The sequence below is a fragment of the Archocentrus centrarchus genome, chromosome 17 (genome assembly GCF_007364275.1).
Source record: "Archocentrus centrarchus isolate MPI-CPG fArcCen1 chromosome 17, fArcCen1, whole genome shotgun sequence".
NCBI classification, from domain to species: domain Eukaryota; kingdom Metazoa; phylum Chordata; class Actinopteri; order Cichliformes; family Cichlidae; genus Archocentrus; species Archocentrus centrarchus.
Window position 1 is genome coordinate 17,010,557 of NC_044362.1, and position 22,747 is coordinate 17,033,303.

The following is a 22,747-nucleotide window of genomic DNA, read 5'->3' on the forward strand; positions in this document are numbered from 1 at the left end:
CAGTTAACCTGTGCACAAAAACAGCCAAGAACAACCGCACCTTCCAATATTCCCAATGTTTGTTATCTTAACTTTACTGTCTGCAACTGTCTCTCCAAACTACAGTGCTTAACAAATTTATTAGGACAACTGCTGTACAAACAACAAAGCGCAAATATTTCAGAAATCTGTCAAGAAGTTTTTACACCAAAATTTGAGCCGGCAACACGGGACTTGACTGAGAAATCAGAGATTAATCAAGCTTAACATCAACTAGATGCGCTCTGTCGGCCTGACTTTTCCGCTGGTTTGTTTAGTCGCTTCGCTGCTTCAAGATGACAAGCACCCCATGAGTGACCTTGTTCATCCTAAATTTACATCCACATGATGGGCATTTGCAGCTGAACAGCTGGAGGCGTTTTTTGTTTGTTTGTTTGTTTTTTCACAATGAACTTCTCTCTCATCTTTAAATGCTCAGCTCTAAAAATCAATCAGTTGAATTAAATATTAATAAAGCAACCTGGTGCACAAAGAGGCAAAAGCAAGTGATATCGTAAAAAATCTAAATTTATTAAGAGAACTTCCTGCATCTGGTTCTTTCCTAATATAAATGCAGGTGGATGAGGTGGACATGAGTCTTGGGAGTGGGAAGCTATGTGGGGAATTACAGTAAATCATACATAAGCATACATGTGAAAATAGATCATTCTGCTTTATCTATCTGAAGACCAATAAATGCGATTGCTGTAGCTGCAAAAAGACTTCCGGTCCTATTGAGATTTTGCAGACACGTGACTACTAACCACGCAACCTTAACTTGTCCGCTATTTTGGACATGTGACAATAATGGTGAGAATGTAGGATCACGTGAATAAGACGTGATCCTACGTGATCATACGGGCCTACAGACTGGTAGGCTGCAGAGCTGTGGCAAAACTTTTACTTTTAAGGTGAACCTTCTCTGTATCCAGTTTACATCACACTTTTATTAACTTTACTACTCCTGGGTGAGTATTTGCATATAAACGTGAAAAACTACAGGCAACTGTGGCAATCTGCTGGCATCTAAAGCAGTCACTAGGAAGTTTCTGGTGCACCACTGTCTTTGCAACTGCTATCAACCAGCGGCAGTCAGCAAACTCCCGGGAATACACATGCACAATTTTTCTTAGCAACCAGTGGCTGCTTTATGCCCAATATGGCAGATGACTCTTGAGCGATGTGCCCATGACGTCACGGGAAAACAGCTTTCTGCCCTGACCCCTGTAAACACTTTCATAAAGGACGAGGCTTCAGAATGAAACTTGAGAAGCGTTCACCTTCACGTTGGTGTTTGTTTTAATTCAATCTAACCCAAAACAAATGACTGAGCCCATAAACCGAGGGGAAAGGTGCTTGCAGAGGGGCGAGTCAGAGAGCTGGTTTTGCATAGACGGTCCAGAAGGCTTCTTGCAGCCACCCCCTGGTGTCCAGATTTCAGGCTCTTGAGTATTGGCTTCACTTTGCAGAGCTGAAGGCTGCATCTATGTCATATATTGCCTATGGCTCCAGCACTAGAAGCATCCTTTCTGTAATGCACTGCAAGTAGAAGCAACATGTGAGAACAGAAGATCTGGACCAGACAGTTTGTGCACTTTACCTGTAGTATGAACAGTATGAATAGTGGTAGGAATTCAAAGCAACTTTCTTGGTTTGTTTTACTCAAACTGTGAATGAACTTAGTTGTGTTTTGGTATAAAAATAAATCAACCTGTATTCCTGCATAGTGGCACGCAAAGAATATAGCATGGTGATGTGTGTGTGTGTGTGTGTGTGTGTGTGTGTGTGTGTGTGTGTGTGTGTGTGTGTGTGTGTGTGTGTGTGTGTGTGTGTGCGCGCGCGCGCGCGCGTAGGTCTGCATATGAACACTCCCTTCACATTAGTACTCTCCAGATGTGTCTCAGGTTGTTCTGGCTCTAACTTAATGGACAGCGAAGGGATAACCGGTGCTTTAGCTCGACCGTGCCATTCAAACTCTTCAGTAAACAGTTATCCGTAAAGTGCTCAGTCCAGTGGGATTCTTTAAAGAGCTGCTTATTGACTGTAACCAGAAACTGGATCCACTCCAGTCTATCCTCTGGGCATACCTGGCAAGTCTCCCGTTTTGGCCGGGAAACTACCGTATTTTACCCCTCTGTCCCACCGTCCTCCCGTATTAGTATTTTTCCGTATATTTCCCGTATTATAATATAATAATTAAAATAAAAAGGCATTTCTGTGCCTCTCCAAACTGAATTCTGTCACTAGCCGACATTCTGTTAGTGCCGACAGCGGGAACAAACCCGGAACAACATAGTTTTTATTTTAAAACTTGACAGGTATGGTATGGCTCTGGGTCCCCTTAAACCGTTGCGCACTGCAATGCCAGAACTCACAACCGATCACAAAGCGCATTTTCAATTTTACTCCTCCAGCTCTTAAACTTCTCGGACCCTTTTGGTAAAAAAGAAAAAGAAAAAGAAAAAGGAAAAAAAAAAACAAAAAACACCAGTATGCCGACGGGATTTGTAGTTTTTACACCTCGGCAGTGATAAGCTAATCTAACTAGCTACCGTTCCTGTTGCCGTAGCAGCCAGAGCTTGTGGGCGGGGTTTTTATGGAGAGTTCGAATGATTTGTTAACAGGCGTACACCGGCAACATTTCTTCATTGCACAGATTTAACAGGGTGCTGGAAACATTCCTCAGAGATTTACGTTCATATTAACATGATAGCGTCACACAGCTGCTGCAGATTTGTCAGCTGCACATCCACGATGTGAGTCTCCAGCTCCACCACATCCCAAAGAAGCACTGTTGGATTGGGATCTGATGACTGAGGAGGTCATTTGAGTGCAGTGAACTCACTGTTATGTTCAAGAAACCGGTTTGAGATTATCTGAGCTTTGCAACATAGCAGGTTATGCTGCTGGAAACAGCCGCCAGAAGATGGGCATACTGTGGTCATACAGGGTTGAAGATAGTCAGGAACAACACTCACGTATATGGTGTTTAAACAATGCTAAGTTGGTACTAAGAAGCCCAAAGTGTGCCAGGAAAATATCCACCACCAGCCTGAACTGTTGATACAGGGCAGGATGGATCCATATTTTCATATTGTTCACACCAAATTCTGACTATAATCGAAATGTTACATCAATCCAATCTTCTGTTGTCCAATTTTGGTGAGCCTGTGTGAACTGCAGCTTCAGTTTTCTGTTTTTGGTTGACACCAAGTGGCACCATGGCGTGGTCTTCTGCTGCTGTGGCCCATCTGCTTCAAGGTTTGGTGTGTTGTGTGTTCAGAGATGCTCTACTGCTTACCTTTATTGTAATGAGTAGTTATCTTGCCTACCTTTCAGCTTAAAGCAGTCTGACCCTCTGACCTCTGACATTAACGAGGCACTTTCACTCAGAGAACTGCCTCTCATAGGATATTTTCTTTTTCAGCTCATTCTCTGTACACTCTAGACATGGTTGCGCAGGAAAATTCCAGTAGATCAGCAGTTTCTGAAATACTCAGAGCAACCTATTTGCCCCCAACAACCATGCCATGAAGCAGGTATTACTACTATAATTAATGATATTATCTTAAAAGGTTATCTCTCTGTGTTAGCCCTGCGACAGTATGGCAACCTGTACAGGGTGTACCCCGCCTCTCACCCTATGACAGCTGGGATAGGCTCCAACACCCCCCACCCCCGCGACCCTGAACAGTATAAGCAGAATAGGATGGGTGGGTGGATGGATGGATGGAAGGAAAATAAATATAGGTTCTGTGACAGAATAAAATGTGCTTGTTATTTGTGATTAAAGAAAAACACACATACAGAGTGCAGAGCACACAGAATGGCTCTAATTTTGCTTGGAAATTTTATTTATTTATTTGACCCTGTAAAGTTAGTGCAGTACTTTGAAAATAAAAGTATTTTAAGAGCAAATATGCAGATTTATGACATGCCATTAGATGGCACTGTTCAGCTTCAACTGTCCTTACTTCAGCACACAGCAAACCACTTCTCCAGTGCTTTAGAGTCCAATGGCAGTGTGCTTTACACCGCTGTATCTGATACTTTGCATTGTGCTTGGTGATTTAATGGTTGGAAACCCATTCCATGAAGCTCTCCAGGCACTGTTCTTGAGCTAATCTGAAGGCCACATGAAATTTGGAGGTCTGTAGTGACTGACCCTGCAGAAAGTTGGCAACCTCTGCGCTCTATGCGCCTCAACATCCACTGACCTCAGTCTGTCATTTTACGTGGCCTACCACTTCGTGGCTGAGTTGGTGTTGTTCCCAGTTGCCTCCATTTTGTTATAATACCACTAACAGCTGACTGTGGAATATTTAGTAGTGAGGAAATGTCACAACTGGACTTGTTGCACAGGTGGCATCCTATCACAGTACCAGGCTGGAATTCACTGAGCTCCTGAGAGCGACCCATTCTTTCACAAATGTTTGTAGAAGCAGTCTGCATCCCTAGGTGCATGCTAGGTGCTCACACCTGTGGCCGTGGAAGCGATTGGAACACCTGAATTCTGCTTGAGAAATTTGCATTTTCTAAATAAAATTTTTTTGGCTGCATTGTTTGTTAATCCACTCTTTGAACAGTAGAAGCAGTTTTTATATTTTCTCACAGTTGCCACAAATTTGAAAATGCACAACAAACACTCCTGATGATGAACAGTTCCTATCTTCCTGAAAGATGACCTCTTAGATGGTCAGAGGAAGTGAAATGACAGCCCTGTACAACTGCACGCATGACTTGTTCTCCAAGTCAAAGAACACGTTTTACAGTAGATGGAATAAACCTGTGCACTGTGTCTTGGGATGTAAATAATCCTCAGCAGTCTCTGAAATCTAACCATTTAATTGACCATAGCACTATTTGTTTATGTATAATTAACCTATTCACAGGCATAAAATGACATAGTAGTGGCCTACATTAGATGCTGAGGTACTTTTTCATGCAGACACTGGCTTTACTTACTAAATAAGTTGACTTTCTAACCAGCTGAAAGGCTGAATTACATCTGCTAATGGTGATTAGTCCACCACATGGACGTGTGGCTGAAATATGGGCACAGGGGTCACTTCAGTGACCCCTGAGCAAACAGGAATGACACCCACAACTGCAGCCTTGTGCAGCAGGTGGTTGCTCTCCTGCCTCCCCCTGGACATGTATTCCCAATGTCCAAAAACATATTAAGGCTTTTATGGCAAGACAGGGGGAAAAAAAAACAAGATGGGGATTGGTGGGTTTACTCTCCCGCTGCGTGTAAGGCCCTCAGCTTCCTGGGTAATTGAAAAATGAATTCATGTGTCAGCTAATGAGTACAGCATATCTCTGCCCCGAGGAGGCCAGTCAATCAATCTCTCATCAGGCTGCCTCAACAGTAATTTGTGTTTGTTGATATGTTTGCACATGCATTTGATGTGTATATAGCAGATGTTGTTTTCGCGTTGTGTGTATTAATGTGTTAGATTCGAGCCATATGAATCAAGGGCAGTCTGGTTTCCTCCTCTTTCCTGACCCATTTTCATATCCATTTTCAGCAGCAGGATATTTGCTGAATGTGCTGAAACTTCAAAAGCCAGTGCTCGCTAGGAATGTGCCATTAAACTGTAAACATCAGGACAGGGCAATAAACCTACACACACACATACACAGTGTGAGAAGATCATTTCCACAGTTTAAAAAAATAACAGACCCAGTTTTTTTCATGGCTATTGAGGTTCAATGTGAAGTTCCCATGTGACTGTGCCAAAGAAAAGAAGGAAAACTGATCCAAAAAGTGTAGAAAATGTAATTTTCTTGGGTGATCGAACACAAAAAACGTTCACCCTTGAATCGCATTTGCATTCTGTCCTCCTCCATCATACCAGTTCTGGGAAAAAGAGAGCAAGTCACAGTCGAAACATGTCAGCTGCCTTTCACATTTACGGAGGAATGTTGGCCGCTCTTCATAATTTTGTCAGTCAGTGTGCCAGATAAGAGCTCTCAGTTCATAAATAAGATTGATGGCACCGCATACCACCAGTTCCTGCTCTGTGTTTTCCCATACAAGCTTCTCTGTCAAAAGCATCTGCGCTATCTCACCAGCTCATATCCTCTCTGTCCAAGTCCAGGCGTGCTTAGGTGTTTTAACATGTTCCTCAGCCACTCATTAAACCCACTGCTGCATGATATGCTCTCACTTCAGCTGCTCAGTTGTGTTAGAGTTTAATAGTAGTTTATTTTGGGGTATAGGTTAAGAGATAATTCTATAAGATTGTATTTTAGCTACACATATCTGGCATGCACTCCAAAGATTAAGTCTTACATTTCCTCATAGTTGGTAGGCCTTAAAAAAAAAGTCTTTCTGTTGAAACTCTTCAGGTGCTAAATTGAGATAGTACCTGGTTATTTTTTCTTTCATAATCTTTTAAACTGTTACGTTACAGTTTTCATAGGCTGAGCCTTCTTGAAAAGTGAACTGAACATTGTCAAGGCCTCCTTTAAGGATACAGTGGCAGTTTTCTAAACCAACTCAGGCCTGTTTGTCTAAAAGGAAGCAACATCTCGTGTTAGAACATAGCTTTGCTATTGTACTTTGATTCTTTTTTTTTATGCTGATGCCTGAAGGCATTCATTTCTAAAAATAATTTCTCAAAGGACTTTGACTGCAAACTAAAAACATGTTCTTATAATGTCTCATGGCTTTGTTTAACCCAAAGCCAATGCTATATGGCCTTTATAAAGGCTTCCTTAACACACAATGACACTGCTTTATTTTATAAATGCAATACTGTACAAAGGCTTTACCCTCAAAAAGTAAAGAAAGGACCCTTTAAAAATAATTTGTATTTTTTATGTAGTATTTTATTTTATACAGCGTCAATTCACAGCAGAGTTGTGTCAAGGCGTTTTATATTGTACAGTAAAAACCCTATATTGTTAGAAAGAAAACCCATCAATCAGATGATCCACTAAGAGCAGCACTTGATAGTACGAAGGAAGAACTGACTTTTAACAGGAAGTACTGCCTGGCAGATTCAGGCTCAGGTACGGGCAGCCATCTGCTGTAGCTGAATAGGGGATGAAGGGAATGAGGAAAGAGGAGCATAGAAAGACAAGAGCAATATCCAGAGTGTGGGAGAGAGAGGAGACATTTTAATGCCATGCACCTCTCTTCAACATGTGGAGGTAGAAGAGAGGTGAGTGGAAAAGAAGTGCTCAATACATCATGGGAAGTCCCCCAGTTGCCTGAACCTATAAGAGTATAACTAGAGCCAGTGACAGTAGAGACAGTGTCTGTCTCCTGAATCTAAACTGAGAGCTGGTTCCACAGGAAAAGAGCCTGATAGCTGATGGCTCTGCTGTCCATTCTACTTTTGGAAACTTGAGAGACTACAAGCAAGAGTCATGGTCCTGGGTCTACGACCTAGTGTTTTCAACTTTAATGGACTTTTGTAGTTTCGTTTATTTGCCTCTGTGATCACGGGTTCCTTTTGTGTTTTTTTGTTTCATGTATTCATTAGGGCATTAGTTTCTTCCTAGTTCATTCTTGGTTTGTTTGTTTATATTGTTTCATGTGTTCTCCTTTAGTATACTTAGTTAAGTTGGGTCAACAACTTAACTATGTATACTTCAGTTACATCTGGGGTCCAACCCTGCCTGCTGCATACAGCCAACTCTGACAGCAAGGTTAAGGTGGGCCAGGATGATCCAAAGAAAATTAAACAATTACATTTGACTGGCAGGTTAATGCATAATACTGTAGAATAAGTTCATTTTTCATGGATTATTCAAAGGTTGCATGATACAGTTTAATGAAGGCTAAATTAATTGGTTTGCAGTACTGTAGTGAGGTTTACAGTGATCCACTATGCTGGACTGGTGCAGAGCAGGCTGTGGTGTTCATGGTCACTGTTAGCAGACATCAGTTTATATTTAAGGTAATGATGATGATTAGATCCACTACCAGCTTTATGCTGCCTGAGGGTTGGAAGTCAGCCATGGCTGTATGCTGATATCTTGTTGAATTTAATTGGTTTTAGTTGGTTATTTAAGAATTCTGTTATTACTATCCTTTGACTTTAGATGGGCACACTTGTGGATTTGTTTTTCAAAGTTGGCAGCGAGGTTGCTCCAAGCCTCTCGGAAAACTTGAAACAGTCCTTTAAGGCTGTCTCCTGTTTCTTATTGTAATCCCACACTGACTCAGTGATGTTGAGATCAGGGCTCTGTGTGGGTCGTGCCATCTGTTACAGGATTCCTTGCGCTTCTTGTCACTGAAGATAACACTTTATGACTTTGGCTGCATGTGAATGAATTCAGGACCAAAGAGATGCCTCTTTGATTGTATTTCCTGATAATGAATTATGTACCAGAACCTTAAGATCTAATGTGCTTGACACTTTTGAACAATAGTGCATATTTGAAAGCTGAATATAAATCATTCAGAAATGCCAGGTGACTAAAGCAGGCATCTACTGGAACTGTGGTGATGTGTTTTAGTTTTAACAAACCAAACCGTGCAAGGACGACTGCTGAAACATATGAAAGGACACTGATGACACCATAACATTCATTGTCCTTGCTGCTGTCATTCTCATTGTTCTGCCACATTGTGAAAACCCAGTGTCTGAGCTCCAGCCGCCCCAAACTGGTATAAGTCGATATTTGTGGCTCAGTTGCACGGGTCTGTGTGTGCTCACATATGTGTGTGACCTATTTGGAAATAGACACCATATAACAGAGCTCTCCATTCTCTCATCATCATATCCATTGGCCTGTCCTGAAACAGCTCATAGGCACCTCTGTGCATGAGGTATATGCGAGGCATTGAAAGCATGCAGGTCTTTGATGCACATTAGCAAAGGTGCACAAGAATTTTCAAATGGCATTAGCTGCTAATCTGGGAGAAACCTGCCTTTGTCACGTATAGGGTTACGTGTCCTTATGAGAATGTAATCTATGCCAAGCATGCTCTCCATGGCAAGAGGAGAACAAGAGAGCAAGCCACCCGAGAAAGTTGAACCGAAAAGAATGCAGCTCTGGTATTCATTAATGAAGAGCACTCTTCTCTGTGATGGAACGAGGGGGCAGGAATGAGGAGATGGTGTAACAATGGAGATTCACCAGAAAAACACAAGTGTGCTGGAATTACCTGGGTATTTATCGTCCAGCATATAAATGAAATAATTCACAAGTCAGAGTTTGTAAATTATATTAGAATATTTTATTGCTTTATGAAATGTTGCATGAATTCAACTGTAAAAACCTTCATATTTTTTCGAGTTCACAGAAATGTCTGTTTGAAGTCAACACTTGGTTAGTTGTGTACAGCTTGACAAGACCGTGATTGTCGGCACATAACTTACAACAAACATACATACATAAACTCTTTGGCATCCTGCTCAAAGCGCTATTGTATCTAAAATAACAAACATCTGTATAAAATATATAATAACAATAATAATAATAATAATAATAATAATTAACCTGTTAGTTCAAAGCTCACAGTAAACAAAAAAAAAAAAAAACAACAACCAAAAAAACACCACCACGGCATTTTCAGCTTTTGCCCCTAAATGGTGGCCAACCCAGCTGGATCACCACATCGGGACACACACTCTCAAACTGTAATCACACATGCAAACATACTATGAGAAAAAGGGCATGAGAAACAAAGACAATGAAACACCACGATGCTACACCCTCCCAAAATTACAAGCTTGCAGCACCAGGTCTGTGTCAGTATATGCATTTATATATTATACAGCTCCCTCTTGACGCACCTCTAAACCTCTGTAGATCCAGCTACTTGGGGCTTAAGACATATGAAGAGCAGGAGCGCTAAAATCAGCAGTGTTATCATCTTAAATTAATCAACGAAGGGGAGTCTTCCAAAGAGATAATATCTATCTGATGGGAAGGCAGATTGCTCTGATTAAATCCATGGGGTTTTTTTTGTTTTTGGAGAGAAAAAGCATGCAGGTCACAAAGATAACCTCTTACTGAATGTTTATCTAGAAGAGCTTGAGGCTTAAGTTAATATTTGGGGAATGTGGAAACCAGATAAGATTAATACGTAGCTTCTTAATTCATTGGATTGGGAAAAGAAATTATAGGTACTATACAAGGGGGAAAGCAGCATTCATATATACTTATATATATATTTATTTATAAATATTTTGGCATACACCTTCTGAGAACATGTTGCCCTATTACAATCCAAAATACTGTCCAAGTACCTCAGAAGATTCATCTTTTCTCACTCCGCCAGGCAGACTGCCTGCAGCTGTCCAGCCGAGTGAGAGAAAGTAAGTCGGAGCACAGCTCTGTCTCTAAAATGTGAACAGTCCTTTTTTTTTCCCCCTCCTTCCTCTTTCCGTAACATTCTTGTCTCCAGTATTTAGTTCCAGTCTTGCACTCTTCACAGATATTTAGAATTAGCTTTTTTTGCCCCCCTCCCCCTCCCTTTCAGGATACCCCTCTCAGTTCTTTAAATGAAGATTTCCACTGCCTCCGCATCCAGCTCATCCAAGCCTTTGAAGGGGTTCAATAGCAACTTCTTAGGTGCTGCCTTGTCTGGGGGAGAGAAAAAAAAAAAAATGAAAAGAAGAAATGGATAATTAGGATAATAAGTGTTTTAAGGCTAAAACAGTAGAAAGAAAAGTCCAAGATACAGCTCAGTTAGCCATGGCTAAAGGTTAACACACATTTTCCACAGTCAAACAGACCACTCAACTGAATGTGCTCAGTCAACAGGCCTACATTATTCCCTAACTATGCACATTCCACAGGGCCCACATTATGAACCATGACCTACACAGATGTTATCTGATTGGCTAGTTATTCCACAGCATGGTTAATCAATATGCACATCCATGAACTTGAGGCCAAAAATGCCTCTTAATGTGTGCAGCTGGAGTATAAATTTGTGCAGGATTTTTTCTTTCTTTCCATGAGCACATGTGCAAAACATTTCACAGCTTTATGCAGCTATTGGTTTATTGACCCCTCATGCATGCATGATAAGGTGCTTACCGCTGTTGAGCTTAGATGTGCTGGCTGCCTCTTTGGTTTTGGTTCCCTCCACCTGCCGTTCTAGTGTCCCAGGCTCAGACTGAGCAGAGAACTGACGGATGGGCAAAGTCTGATCATCTGAAAGACTCTTACCTACGAGAAAGCATCACAGAAGACGTCAGCATTTGTCAGCGGCACTTTCCCCTCGGCTGCTCAAAGATTTCATTCACCGAAATCCTTTTGCTCAGCCCCGTTTTTAGCAGCACATATGTGGTGTAAAACCTATACTAGGCAACACTGTCTTTGTATAAAAAAAAAAAAAAGCAAACTTTGTGCTCCTCACCTCTAGTCTTAGTGTTGCTCTTGGTCGGGCTGATGGAGGGAGTGGAGGAGGCTGGTCGGAGGGTTGCCCCCACTGTATTCAGGAGGTTAGCAGATGGATTTTGCTCATCCCTTCGACCTTGGTCCTGGTGCAGTCGCTGATTGAGGATCTTGATCACGGCATCTTTTTCCAAGATCTGAGCATAGAGGGCACGAATCCTGATACAGAGCAGAAGTATAACAAAACACGTCATAAAGCTGATAACCAAATAGTGACATGAAGGTTTGTCACTGAAAACAAAAAGGGAGTCAATTAATAGTAGGTATGCACCTGTTCTCCATCTCCTGATTCCTGTGGTCGGCGACTGGCAGGTCCTCGTTGAAGCTGTTGTTGGAGGAGTGGCAGGGTGAGTGGTTAATGATGGTGGTGTCTCTGTAGCAGAAAAAGAAAATTTCCTGGGCTTAATTCAAGCTTAAATTAGCTGAACAGCATTTGTACACATGAACTCCCAGTATTCATCAGAAACAGAAGGAGCCGCCAAGCTACAGCTGTCTTTACCTCTGGGCAGCAGCAGTGGCAGCCACCTCCATGGCAAACTGCCTCATGGTGCTCTCCTCCAGGTACTTCTGCTCCCAGCGCACCACGTCGGCTTCGAGGGCCAGGATGCGCTCTTCACGCTCCCGCAGGCGCTCTTGGAGTGAGTTCATGGTCATTCCAGGGGGCTGTGACTGCCTCTGCGATTAAAGCAAACAGACTATTTGAAACAGATCATAAAAAAATACCTTAAATGCCGTCATATATGACAGGTTTTGTACCTCCCCAAGGACAAAGGCTTTACCTGTTGTGCCCTCAGACTCCTCAGCTCCTGCTCTAGTCGTGTCCTCAGCTTCATCTCCAGGCTCTCCCTCTTCTCACAGGTGGACTGCAGCTGAGCCAGTGCACTCTGAAGCCTCTCCACCTTCTCTACATAAGCCCTCTTCCTCCTCAGCTCCTCCTCAAGCTGGCGACCTCGTCCTCGAGCCGCCTCCAGGGCCTCCTCAAGTCGCTTAGCCCTGAGGTTCTGCTCCTCAGCTGCGGCTCGCAGCCGCTGCAGCTCCCTTTCCATACGCTCCCGCTCAGTATTCTGCTCCTCATCTGAATCAAAAGGAAAGTAAACATGGTCAGATGAAGAGTATTAGAGGATTAGAGTCAAAGTGTATTGGACAGAATGGAAGTGCTTTCAGCTGTGATATGAAAAATGTTCAAACTTTCCTTAAATCTTTTCTCAAAAATACAGAAAGTTAATCCACAATTATCCGCTCTAAAACTGACCCCAGAAAAAAGTACCCGAGTTTTTACATGGTGGCCAGTGTTCTTCATTTAGTGAAGCACTTCTGGAATGCTGAGAGGAGGAAGGGGGAGAAAGCTGCCCTATCCCTTTGACCCACATAGCACAGAGCATTCCTCATCAAGGCCATACAAACACCACCACTCCGCTTGAAAATCACACTCACACAGGTGGTGGTGGTGGTGTGTGTGTGTGTGTGCCTCATTTCTACCACTTGCAGTGCTGCTCTGGGATTTAGAAGGGGTTCATTTCCTTTTGCAAGGAGGTGTGTGGATTGAATTCCCTATTATTAAGCCTTCTTACCAAATAAGCTGAAGTTATGTAAGTGAAATTCCTGCATGAAAATATGCCCTTAGCAACAGAAAGGGCCCCATGCAATGCTACAATCCAGTCCAATCAAGCAAGCTCATTCCAGAGGAGGGGGAGGAGGAGGAGGGGAGAGGAAAGTAGCCCAACAAAATGACATACTTACTTTGTTCAAGGAGCTTCGCCATGATGTGCTGGTTATGGTCGGCCGCCTCTACTTCTTTTGCAACATGCGTCCTGGCATTTTCCAGGTTTTCTGTAATGCAGCAAAGTTTTAAAATTAGACTACTTTGAAAACCTTGAACCCACTGGAGACGGTATCATTGAATACTGCTGTTTTGTGTCAGTACCTCTAAGGTCTCTGTTGAAATCCTGCAGCCTCCTGATTTCAGCCACCAACCTCCTCCTCAGTGTCTGCTCCAAGTTTTCTCTCTTACTGCTGCCCTGGATCAGTGTCTCATAGGCCTCTGAAATACGCTGGATCTCCTGCTCCAACTGCAAGGAGAGGAAAAATGAGGGGGGAAAAAATAGAGAAGGGAACATGGGAGGAATTTTTGGTTAACCCACTTCACATGCCAAAAAGGAGCTGGAATGTTGATTTATGTTATTATAGTGCATAAATATGCATATGAGTTCACATGAATGTATGTGAATACAGCATACTCAGAGTATGTGTGTGTGTGTGTGAACATGTGTGTGGTGTAATTCTGAGAAGGAATTTAAGCCCGCACCACTCCCTTTGCAACTGATTTATATCTACATTCCTGAGGGCTGATAGCTTCAGTTCCAGGTGTGTGAGCACACAGGAGCATGCACGTACACACACAAAGGCTCTCTCTCTCTCTCTCACACACATACGCACACACAGGTTTGGGAAGGCTGCCAGTGGAGGGAAGGTGTGCATGCCTGTGCCTGGCTTGTGGAAAACGGCAAAGAGACACCCACCATTACGGCAGTCACACAGGCATGTTTACTCAGGGCTGCGGCCTGACGGAGAAAACTTTCCAACCCTGGCAATTATCATTCTTTAAGGTTGAGACAAGGCAAGGGCCATGTGACATAACTCCAGCAGAGAGGAAAATTGAATTTTTTTTTTTTAAAACAAAGATTGGCTGAGGTATCAAATGTCACCAAAGCTGTTTTCACCATGTTGAACAAGTAACTATCTTATTTTAGGGGCCAGTTTGGTGAGACACTCAATTACAGAAAGCAGCATGGCTGGAAAAGCAGTGCCGTTTAAAGTGAGAACATGGAAAAAGTGTTGCTGGGTGGGAAAACAAAAAGGATCTTTCACTTTTTTTTTTTTTACACAGCAGCCTACCACCTGCCTGCTGTAGACCCCCACCCAAACACTCATTAACTGTGTGGGGGTCAAAACCCAACTGGCTGCTGTCTGACAAGCCCCAGATTAGACTGAAAATCTATGGCCTCCACGCACACACACACACACACACACTTTTTGACCTCCACTAGGTTAGCTACACAATGAAAGGAGTGTGTAAACACAGTAGCAGGCTGTGACCTCTGTTTGTGCCTCTGTGGTGTGGAAGGAAGCAGCTGCTGATCTCATCTGTCTGCCCTGATGAGGGAGTGTGCCTGGAGTTGAATATCAGGGAAGCAACTGTTAACTGGGCTTGTGTTTCATAAACAGGTGTCTCAGATCGGGGGTGTTGTCTGGATGCTCACAAAAATTCCTTTGGGAATTTCATGATTTAATGTTGGGGCAATCTGTTCATTTATGTTGAATGTATTTAAAATCAGAGAAACTTCTAAAAAGTATGTGTAATATATGCTAGTCCATCTCAATTGTTGACCAGTGACAGATGAAGGTTTTCACATATGGATTTGTTCCTCTTACCTTCTGAATACGGCCGGTTTTCTCCCTGTGAGCCTCCAGCTCTTGTCTCAGTCTCTCATTCTCCATCAGCAGCAGCTCCACCTGGTTGGGCTCCTCCAAACCAGCAGGTGGCAGGCTGTTGAATGTGTTGTAGCAAGGGGCTTCTGCTGGCTGACCAGACTGGACATACCTACGAGACACATGTAGACATTAGAGGTCACTCTAGCTGAATCACACTTTTAGCAGGAGACAGGTATGAAAAAGAACTTTTATTTTTGAGCATGACATCTGAATTATCACTCTATAGCTATTTATCAGCATGCAGACCAGTCGACTCCAGAAGCAGTGAAGAATGTAATAGCCTGTATGAGGAACATACTCAAAACATCCTAGGCAACGCAAGCATGTGAAACTCTCCTGTTGCAGTATGCCAAACATTACAAACACCTACAGGGCTGGACTTGTTTTCTGGTACAGATTTCAAAGAGGAAATATGAATCAGTATGCAGACTACGGTGTGACTCACACTGAAAAGTATGTGTTTACGCATGTGAAATAGTGGCACCACTGGGCGGGCTCTTGTGAGAAAAAATTACACTGTATTGCATGATGTAATGTTAAAGTTTCTTAAACACACACACACACACACAGTCACACTCCTTCTGGTACCTGTGCTGCTGAGGCTGCACTGGCTCTTGGACCTGGTGAGGGATAAATCCTTGGCCCTGGAGGGGGGCTGAGTACTCTGGGGGTGGGTTGCATTTGTCCATGTTTGGCCCTGGGCCCTGGTAGCATTGAGTATAGTAAGGAAGCTCGGGGTAGCTGTGAGAGGTGATCTTTATGGCCTCTGCTTTAGCTGCTGCATCATTCCTCTCCAGCGATATCTGCATGCGATGCTCGCTGAGAGACCGCACATGGTTGCACTTTAGCTCCATCAGATCAGCCTCTTCGTGGAAAACCCCCCCATGGAGCTGCCTGATGGAGCCTGTAGGGCCCCAGTGAGAGGCCAGGTACTGAGACTGCGCCTTAGCCTGCTCATAGGTTGGCAGCTTCTCCCCATGCAGCTGGTAGCCACTTTCTGAATGATGGTAATCTCCCTGGTGCTCCTGGCCCTGGGGCTCCTGCCTCGTGGAGAGCTGAGGGTACAGAGGGTCTTCCTGGGTGAGACTCTCTAAAGATGATTGTGGGCTACTGCTCATGTCGCCCCCGCTGCTGGGGCCACTGTTGCTTCCGCTGCCTCCCCGCAGGGCCTGCTGCTGGATGGCTAATAAGGTGCGGGTGTCTGTGGGGTTTCCGTAGCGGAGCTGCTCCTGGATGAGTCGATGCAGGACGGTGCCGGACGGCTCCTCAGTGGACGACATACTGATTTGTGAACTTTGTTATTATCTCTATTAATCAGCTGACCTTTTTCCTCAGTGGAAACAATCAAATAAATCAGCTGTGAACCTGGAACAAAGGGGTGAGAAAATAAAGTATAATCAGTCAGAGGTGACAGATAGCTGAGAATAAAGTTGAGACAGCAACACTATCAACACAAACTTTAAAGTTATTAAAAAAAATCCCTTTCCTTGGATTAATTAGAAAACAGCGCAGCCATCAGTCTATATGACCAACAGCGACAACGCGGAGATGTGGACATATTTATCACTGCAGGCAAAAAGTACATGCGCCAAAAATTCCACTCTGACGGTGGAGCAAAAGCGCACAAAACCACCATGTAAAACACTTTACAACACTACTTTACAACACTATTTTCGTCTTTTTAAACGTAAGTAACTTTTAACCGAGCTACATTTTCGAAAGAATCAACCAGAAGTTACACTGTAGCGACTTTAGAGAAAAGAGAAAGGGGAGAGGGAAAAAAAGACGCTCCTCTTACCAGCTCACACTCTCATGATAACGAAGCGTTATCCTCGATTTCGAAGTAAAACTAGTTCCACTTTTGGCATCAGCTTTTTTTTTAATTCAAACGTGTCTCATTTTCCTCCCCCCTCGTGGACGTGTTGCCGCGATCCTCTCTTGCTGTGAAATGATTGTGGAGAGAGCAGGCGGCGATAATAAGTAACCGAGGAGGGACTGAGGTCGGAATGCCAGGAATGTAAAACGCGAGGTCCCTCGGGGATCAAAAGCGTAAAAACCACACGGGAGGAGGGAGGAGGGAAGCTGCAGTGCGCTTTATTATTACCAACGAGGGAAGAAAGAGGTATAGGAAAGGGTTTTGTTTTACTAAACTGTGAGTTACTTCATGAATAGTAACATCTGTGATTGCACCTTTTTTTTTTCTGATAAACTCCAGTGGTGCAAAAGTATGCGAATTATTCACTTGAGTTAAAAAAACAAAACAAAACAAAAAAAACACAGTATTTACTGCATTATAATTTTACTGCATAATTTTATATATTTTTTTTGATCATCATTAGTGATGCATGTGCAACTCTGCTTCTGAAAAAGTTGGGATGCTGTATGCATGCTGTAATCATGAAAACAAATTTAAAGTGAGTATTTAAAATAGTATAACGATATCATGTGTGTTTGTGTGTGTGTTGGGGGGGGGGTGCTAAATATATACTCATTTTGAATTTGATGCCAAAAAATGTTTGTACGGGTATGTTTACCACCGTATTGCATCACAACAACACATTATAAGTATTTGGGAACTGTGGAGACTAGCTGCTCTAGTTCTGAAAGTGAAATGCTTTCTGCTCTTACTTGATTTCAAGTGCTCAACAGTTTTATTCCTTCCATCTTCATATTTTTCACTTCATAATATGCCAGATGTTTTCAGTGGGTGACACACCTGGGCTCTTTTATTATGGATGGAAGACATCCTAATTGTTGCTTGACACAGTTATGGCAGATTTGATGTTAATCTCCTGTTCCACTGCATCCCAAATGACTGAGTTCTGGTGACTGACAATGAGTACATTAAACTCATGTTCAAGAAACTGGTTTGATATGATTTGAGTTTTGTGACATGGTGCATTATACAGCTGGAAGCAGCCATCAGAAGATGGATACACTGTGGTCATGGTCAGGAACAATAATCAGGCAGGCTGTGGCATTTAAACACTCAGTTGGTGCTAAGGGGCCAAACATGTACCAAGAAGATATCCTTAACACCATCACACCACCACCAACAGCCTGAACTGTTGATATAAGGCAGGATGGAGCCATGCTTTCATGTTGTTTATGCCAAATTCTGACCCTACCATCTGAATGTCACAGCAGAAAACAAGACTCATCAGACCAGGCAACGTTTTCCAGTGTTTTGTTGTCCAATTTTGGTGAACCTATGCAAATTGTAGCCTCAGTTTCCTGTTCTTAGCTGACAGGAGTGGCACCTGGTGTAGTCTTCTGGTGCTGTAGTCCATCTGCTTCATGATTTGCTATGTTGTGCATTCAGAGATGCTCTACTGCATGCTTTGGTTGTAGCCAGTTGTTATTTGAGGTACTCTTGCCTTCCTGTCAGCTCAAAGCAGTCTGACCATTCCCCTCTGACCTCTGACTTCAACAAGGCATTTTCATCCAGAGACCGCTCACTGGATTTTTTTGGATGTTTTTTCCTTTTTGGACCATTTCCTGTAAACCCTAGAGATGGTTGTGTGGAAAAATCCCAGTAGATCAGCAGTTCCTGAAATACTCAGATCAGATTAGATTAGATTAGTATATAACGATTAGTATATAACGAAAATTGCGTTCCAGAACACCCATCCAAGAGAAGACAAACAACAGACAGGAGAGACAGGTGTCTGTGGTCATGCAGCCATTATACAGGCGCTACCTAGCACCAACAACCACACCATGTTCATAGCTACATCACCTTTCTTCCCCATTCTGATGCTCGAACTCCAGCAGGTTGTCTTGACCTAGGCTGCATGCCTAAATGCACAGGGTTGCTGCTGTGTGATTAGATATTTGCATTAAGAGCAGCTGAACAACTCATACGTATCCTTTAGCATTAGGTGCCTTCACAGACTTGCAAGTTAAGCATCCCATGTGAGTGAATGCACAACCATACCAGCAAGCCTGTTGGATGTGATCTAATGAAAGGTGAAGTCCATATTTGATTTTATAAATGTTTTTTTTTCTTTTCATTAGTAAAATTTAAACTTGGTTTTATGCATGCAGCAATGAACTGTGTTCACAGACAATGATTTTTGAAAGTGTTGCTGAATTGCTCTAATGTTTCCATTCAAAAGTGCATATTAAAAAACAAGCAAATGAAAAACAAAATAACCAAGAACATAAAATTGTTCAGGGAAGCACAGTGGTGCAGTGGTTAGCACTGTTGCCTTACAGCACCAAGATCCTGGGTTTAAATCCAGCTTGGGCTCCGGCTTCCTCCCACAGTCCAAAGACATGGGGTTAGGTTAATTAGTGATTGTAGGTGTGAGCGTGAATGGTTGTCTATCTTTATGTGTTACCGCTGTGACTGATTGGTGACCTGTCCAGGATGTACACCACTTCTCTCCCCATGACAACTAGTATAGGTCCCAACCGTGATGCTGAATTGGATAAGCAGAGGAAAATGAATGGGTTTTAACATTAGAATTTTTTTTTTGAGTTTCCCATATTCAATTAAATATGTATTTATTTGAGTTTTGCAGAGCTTCTCAACTGAAAAAATATTTAGCAGGGGAAAAAAAAACTACATTTGTCTCATATAACTCTAAATAAAAATGCTCATCTAAACGTAATTTGGGGGTTTGCTGAGTAAACACTGCCCTTTTGGGATTTTACCAATAATTAGCAGAGAATTTTATATTTATTTCCAGAAAATTTGTTGGAAATTTATAAAAGGCCTCCTGACAAAATAAAGCAGACAAAAGTGGAACTTATTTCAGCTGTTTCATAAAAGCTTGACATGAAAAGTAACTACAGCTATTTGTGAAATAGTGGTGTAAAAATGAAATAGTGAAGTGAGGTCTAAAATATTGTGCTGTGAAATACATTCAAGTCTCTTTAAAATTGGTAGCATATTTTTCTCCCCTGGGCTGCAGGAGTCTAGGCTTCTCGCATAGGTCACCACGGGCTGATTAAAAGCTCTGCTGGTGCACATGTTTTGAAGCTGTTACATGCCTTAACTGTGTGCGTGTGCCTTTCTGGTACATGTGTTGGGCAGCTGTCCCCTGGAATTTGAGGTCTTTGTAACCCCATTACTACAAACATAAGGACTCTTTGTGCCCAACATCGTACAAGCAAGAGCCCGGAGGATGCCATGCAGTGGCACTCCTCATACTGATTTACAGTCCAGATCTGAACATCTTACTACTGAGATAAGAAGAAAGGATGGAGAGAAAGTCGGGATAAACCCGACCACAAATGTGTCTGTCACAGGACTGGAGCATCCATGTTTGTTTCCTTAAAGAGATACGCTTTCTGCCTCTAGGGAGAAAGCAAATCTTTATGGAAGGTTTTATTTCTGTCAGAGCCAAAAGACAACCCCGAGCTACTATTTATTACCTGCCAGGGCCTAACGGCTGCTATATTGAGGACTTTAGACATGGCTCTGACTTTTATTATGGGGCCTTTAAATAGCAGAGGTTTTAGTCATAACACACGATTTATATCTCCGAGCAGCAGACACAAAGGGTAACAGATGCTATCCGGCGTCTCCATATTTTCCCAACAGAAATCCCCACCAGAAACAAACAAACAAAAAAAAAACAAACAAACAAAAAACAGTCGCAACCAGCAAGTGAATTGATAAAATAAATTTTAAAAAATGGTGCAGTCATAGTGCAACAGACATCAGTCATTGATTTTTGACCAGTATGTGTGCATTGACCTCAGGCTAATTATCTCATTAGACCTAAAAATCTATTGGCTGGATGAGTTTATATTGATGCTCTCTATCCTACCTCTTTAATTAAACACATACATTCCCTCATGCTCTGGATGCCACATATTGTTAAAGACTCTTTCTAAAAAAAAAAAAAAAAAGAAGAAAAAGAACATGCAGACATTGTGTCTCTGTGGGCGGCACTCACATGGAGGCAACTGGTCAGCAAAGTGGAACATGTTAGCATTTCCCCCTTCAGATCCACACTGTGAAGCAGCACAGTCTCCACCTTTTTAAAAAGCCTGCTCAGGTCATTTAACACCACCTCACTACTTCCTCTGCTCCCTCCGTGGGTGTCAGCATGTGTGTGTCTGTGTTGGTGGACAACGCCTCTGGTCATTTTGTCTCCTATTGTAGCACACTTCCTGTGAACTTGCAGAGGAATGTGAGGCTGACCCTTTGACAATTATGGATGTTTTCAAAAACTCATTACAGAAGATGAACATCTAAAGTGGCCTGCCACAAAAATTCCTCAGTGTCTGTCTGTCTGTAGGCGCTGAAACCCCGAACCAGACAAAACTTATATTTCATGAGTTGCTCCTTGTTTGTGAAAAGAAGAGTGGCACTGAGGACTATCCGAGAACACCCAGTAAAATAAAACACAATTGTGTTGTTGCTATATACAGTCAACTCATATTTCTCTTGTGGTTTTTGTGGAAACATGAGCACAAATGAGGCAACAGTAAGAGTAGTCAAACTACCAGTTGCACAACTGAAAAAGTCTGAGTCTAAATTTACTCATTTTAGCCATGTGTTAAAGTTAGTATAAAAATGTCTTTGTGCAAAGGAGAGCAGCAGGAAGGCAAACCTCTGTGGGGGAGTCCTTAAAGGTACAGACCTCTATTTTTGCATGATAATCTAGTTAATCTAGTTGACCTTTTTTACAAACTCTGTTTTTGCTATATATCCTGTATTTCCATTTATGTTTGTGCATGTTTCAATGAACTGCTGCACCTATTTCCCATTTTCTTGGCAACACATAAAAAAAATTAGGGGAGTTCAAGACTTTTGCACAACACTGTATATAAAGCAATAAACAATCTTAATTAAGCTATTTTAAAATCTGTTTCTGGGTTGCACATCAGAGCAGGATGTGCTTACTGCTGTTTAGGAAGTTACGGACATGCCTGATAAGAAAGAGGAAACAGAAAAAGCAGGTTATGCAAGTCTACATGAGTGACAAATTCATTACATACAACACAGCTTCGAAACTGACAGTCTTTTGAGAAGCTAACTGTACTTTGAAATTACAAAATGATTAAAAAAACAACAGCAAGGTTTATACACACGCAAGCACAAATATATATATATATATATATATATATATATATATATATATATATATATATATATATATATATATATATATATATATATAGTGTTCCATTTTATGGTTTTTTTTGTGTGTTTGGGATCATGCTGAAAAATGAAGCCATTTCTAGATGGTACTGCATGGTGGATCAAAATCTGATGGTACTTTTTTGCATTCTTAATTTCATCAATTTTGAGAAGATCTGCAACACCACTGGCTGAAATGCAGCCCCTAACCGTAACAGAGCCTCCACCATGTTTTACAGATGGCTTTAGACGCTCACTGCTGCACCTTTCTCCTGACCGCCTCCTCTGTGCATATCAATGATGATTTGAACCAAAAATTTGAAATTTGGATGAATGAAGTCCTGTTGCCACTGATTTTCAGTCCAGTTTTTGTAGAATTTGGCATACCTCTGCCTTTTCTCCCAGTTTCCCTTTCTTAAGATTTTTTTTTTTTTTTGACAGCTATCCTTCCATTGAAACCATTTTTGATGAGGCTTCAGCAAACAGTTGATGAATTTGAAGGGGAAATGCAAACATGTTTCACTTTGCTGACTGGAACTGAAGGGTCAGATCCTGCATCAAGCCTTTGCTGGATGTTTTTCAGATTTATTAAGGATGGGACTTTCAGATGCTGTTCATCTGCTTTAGATTTAGGCCTGCCACTTCTTCATTTGTCCTGCACTTGTCCAGTTTCCTCAAAAATTTTAAAGGATATCCTGCACACCATACTGAGATATGCCAGGTTTTTGGCTAATTGCTCTTTGGGAATCACCTTGTTAGCGCAAAAAT

The 22,747-nt window shown here is 42.2% G+C and overlaps 1 protein-coding gene across 1 annotated transcript; it reads right to left on the reverse strand.

Annotated features, from left to right (window-relative positions):
- Positions 1 to 9,220: 9,220 nt before the first annotated feature.
- LOC115796167 (angiomotin-like 2a) lies at positions 9,221 to 16,841 on the reverse strand. The gene is made up of 11 exons (XM_030752445.1): positions 16,679 to 16,841; positions 15,469 to 16,245; positions 14,821 to 14,989; positions 13,313 to 13,457; positions 13,129 to 13,218; positions 12,168 to 12,463; positions 11,888 to 12,063; positions 11,660 to 11,761; positions 11,351 to 11,547; positions 11,029 to 11,160; positions 9,221 to 10,569 (listed from the first exon to the last, which is right to left on the reverse strand). The coding sequence occupies exons 2-11, from the start codon at positions 16,158 to 16,160 to the stop codon at positions 10,484 to 10,486; spliced, it is 2,085 nt and encodes a 694-aa protein (XP_030608305.1). The 5' UTR covers positions 16,161 to 16,245; positions 16,679 to 16,841; the 3' UTR covers positions 9,221 to 10,483.
- Between the last annotated feature and the right edge of the window lie 5,906 nt (positions 16,842 to 22,747).

What these genes read in the sequence shown, in the direction of transcription:
- LOC115796167 (XM_030752445.1), bottom strand. Translation starts at nt 16,160, where the DNA reads ATGTCGTCCACTGAGGAGCCGTCCGGCACCGTCCTGCATCGACTCATC. An exon ending in GTGCAGCCTCAGCAGCACAG is followed by an intron (nt 14,990 to 15,468) that starts GTACCAGAAGGA and finishes TGTGTCTCGTAG; the next exon opens with GTATGTCCAGTCTGGTCAGC. An exon ending in AAACCGGCCGTATTCAGAAG is followed by an intron (nt 13,458 to 14,820) that starts GTAAGAGGAACA and finishes CTCTCCTTGCAG; the next exon opens with TTGGAGCAGGAGATCCAGCG.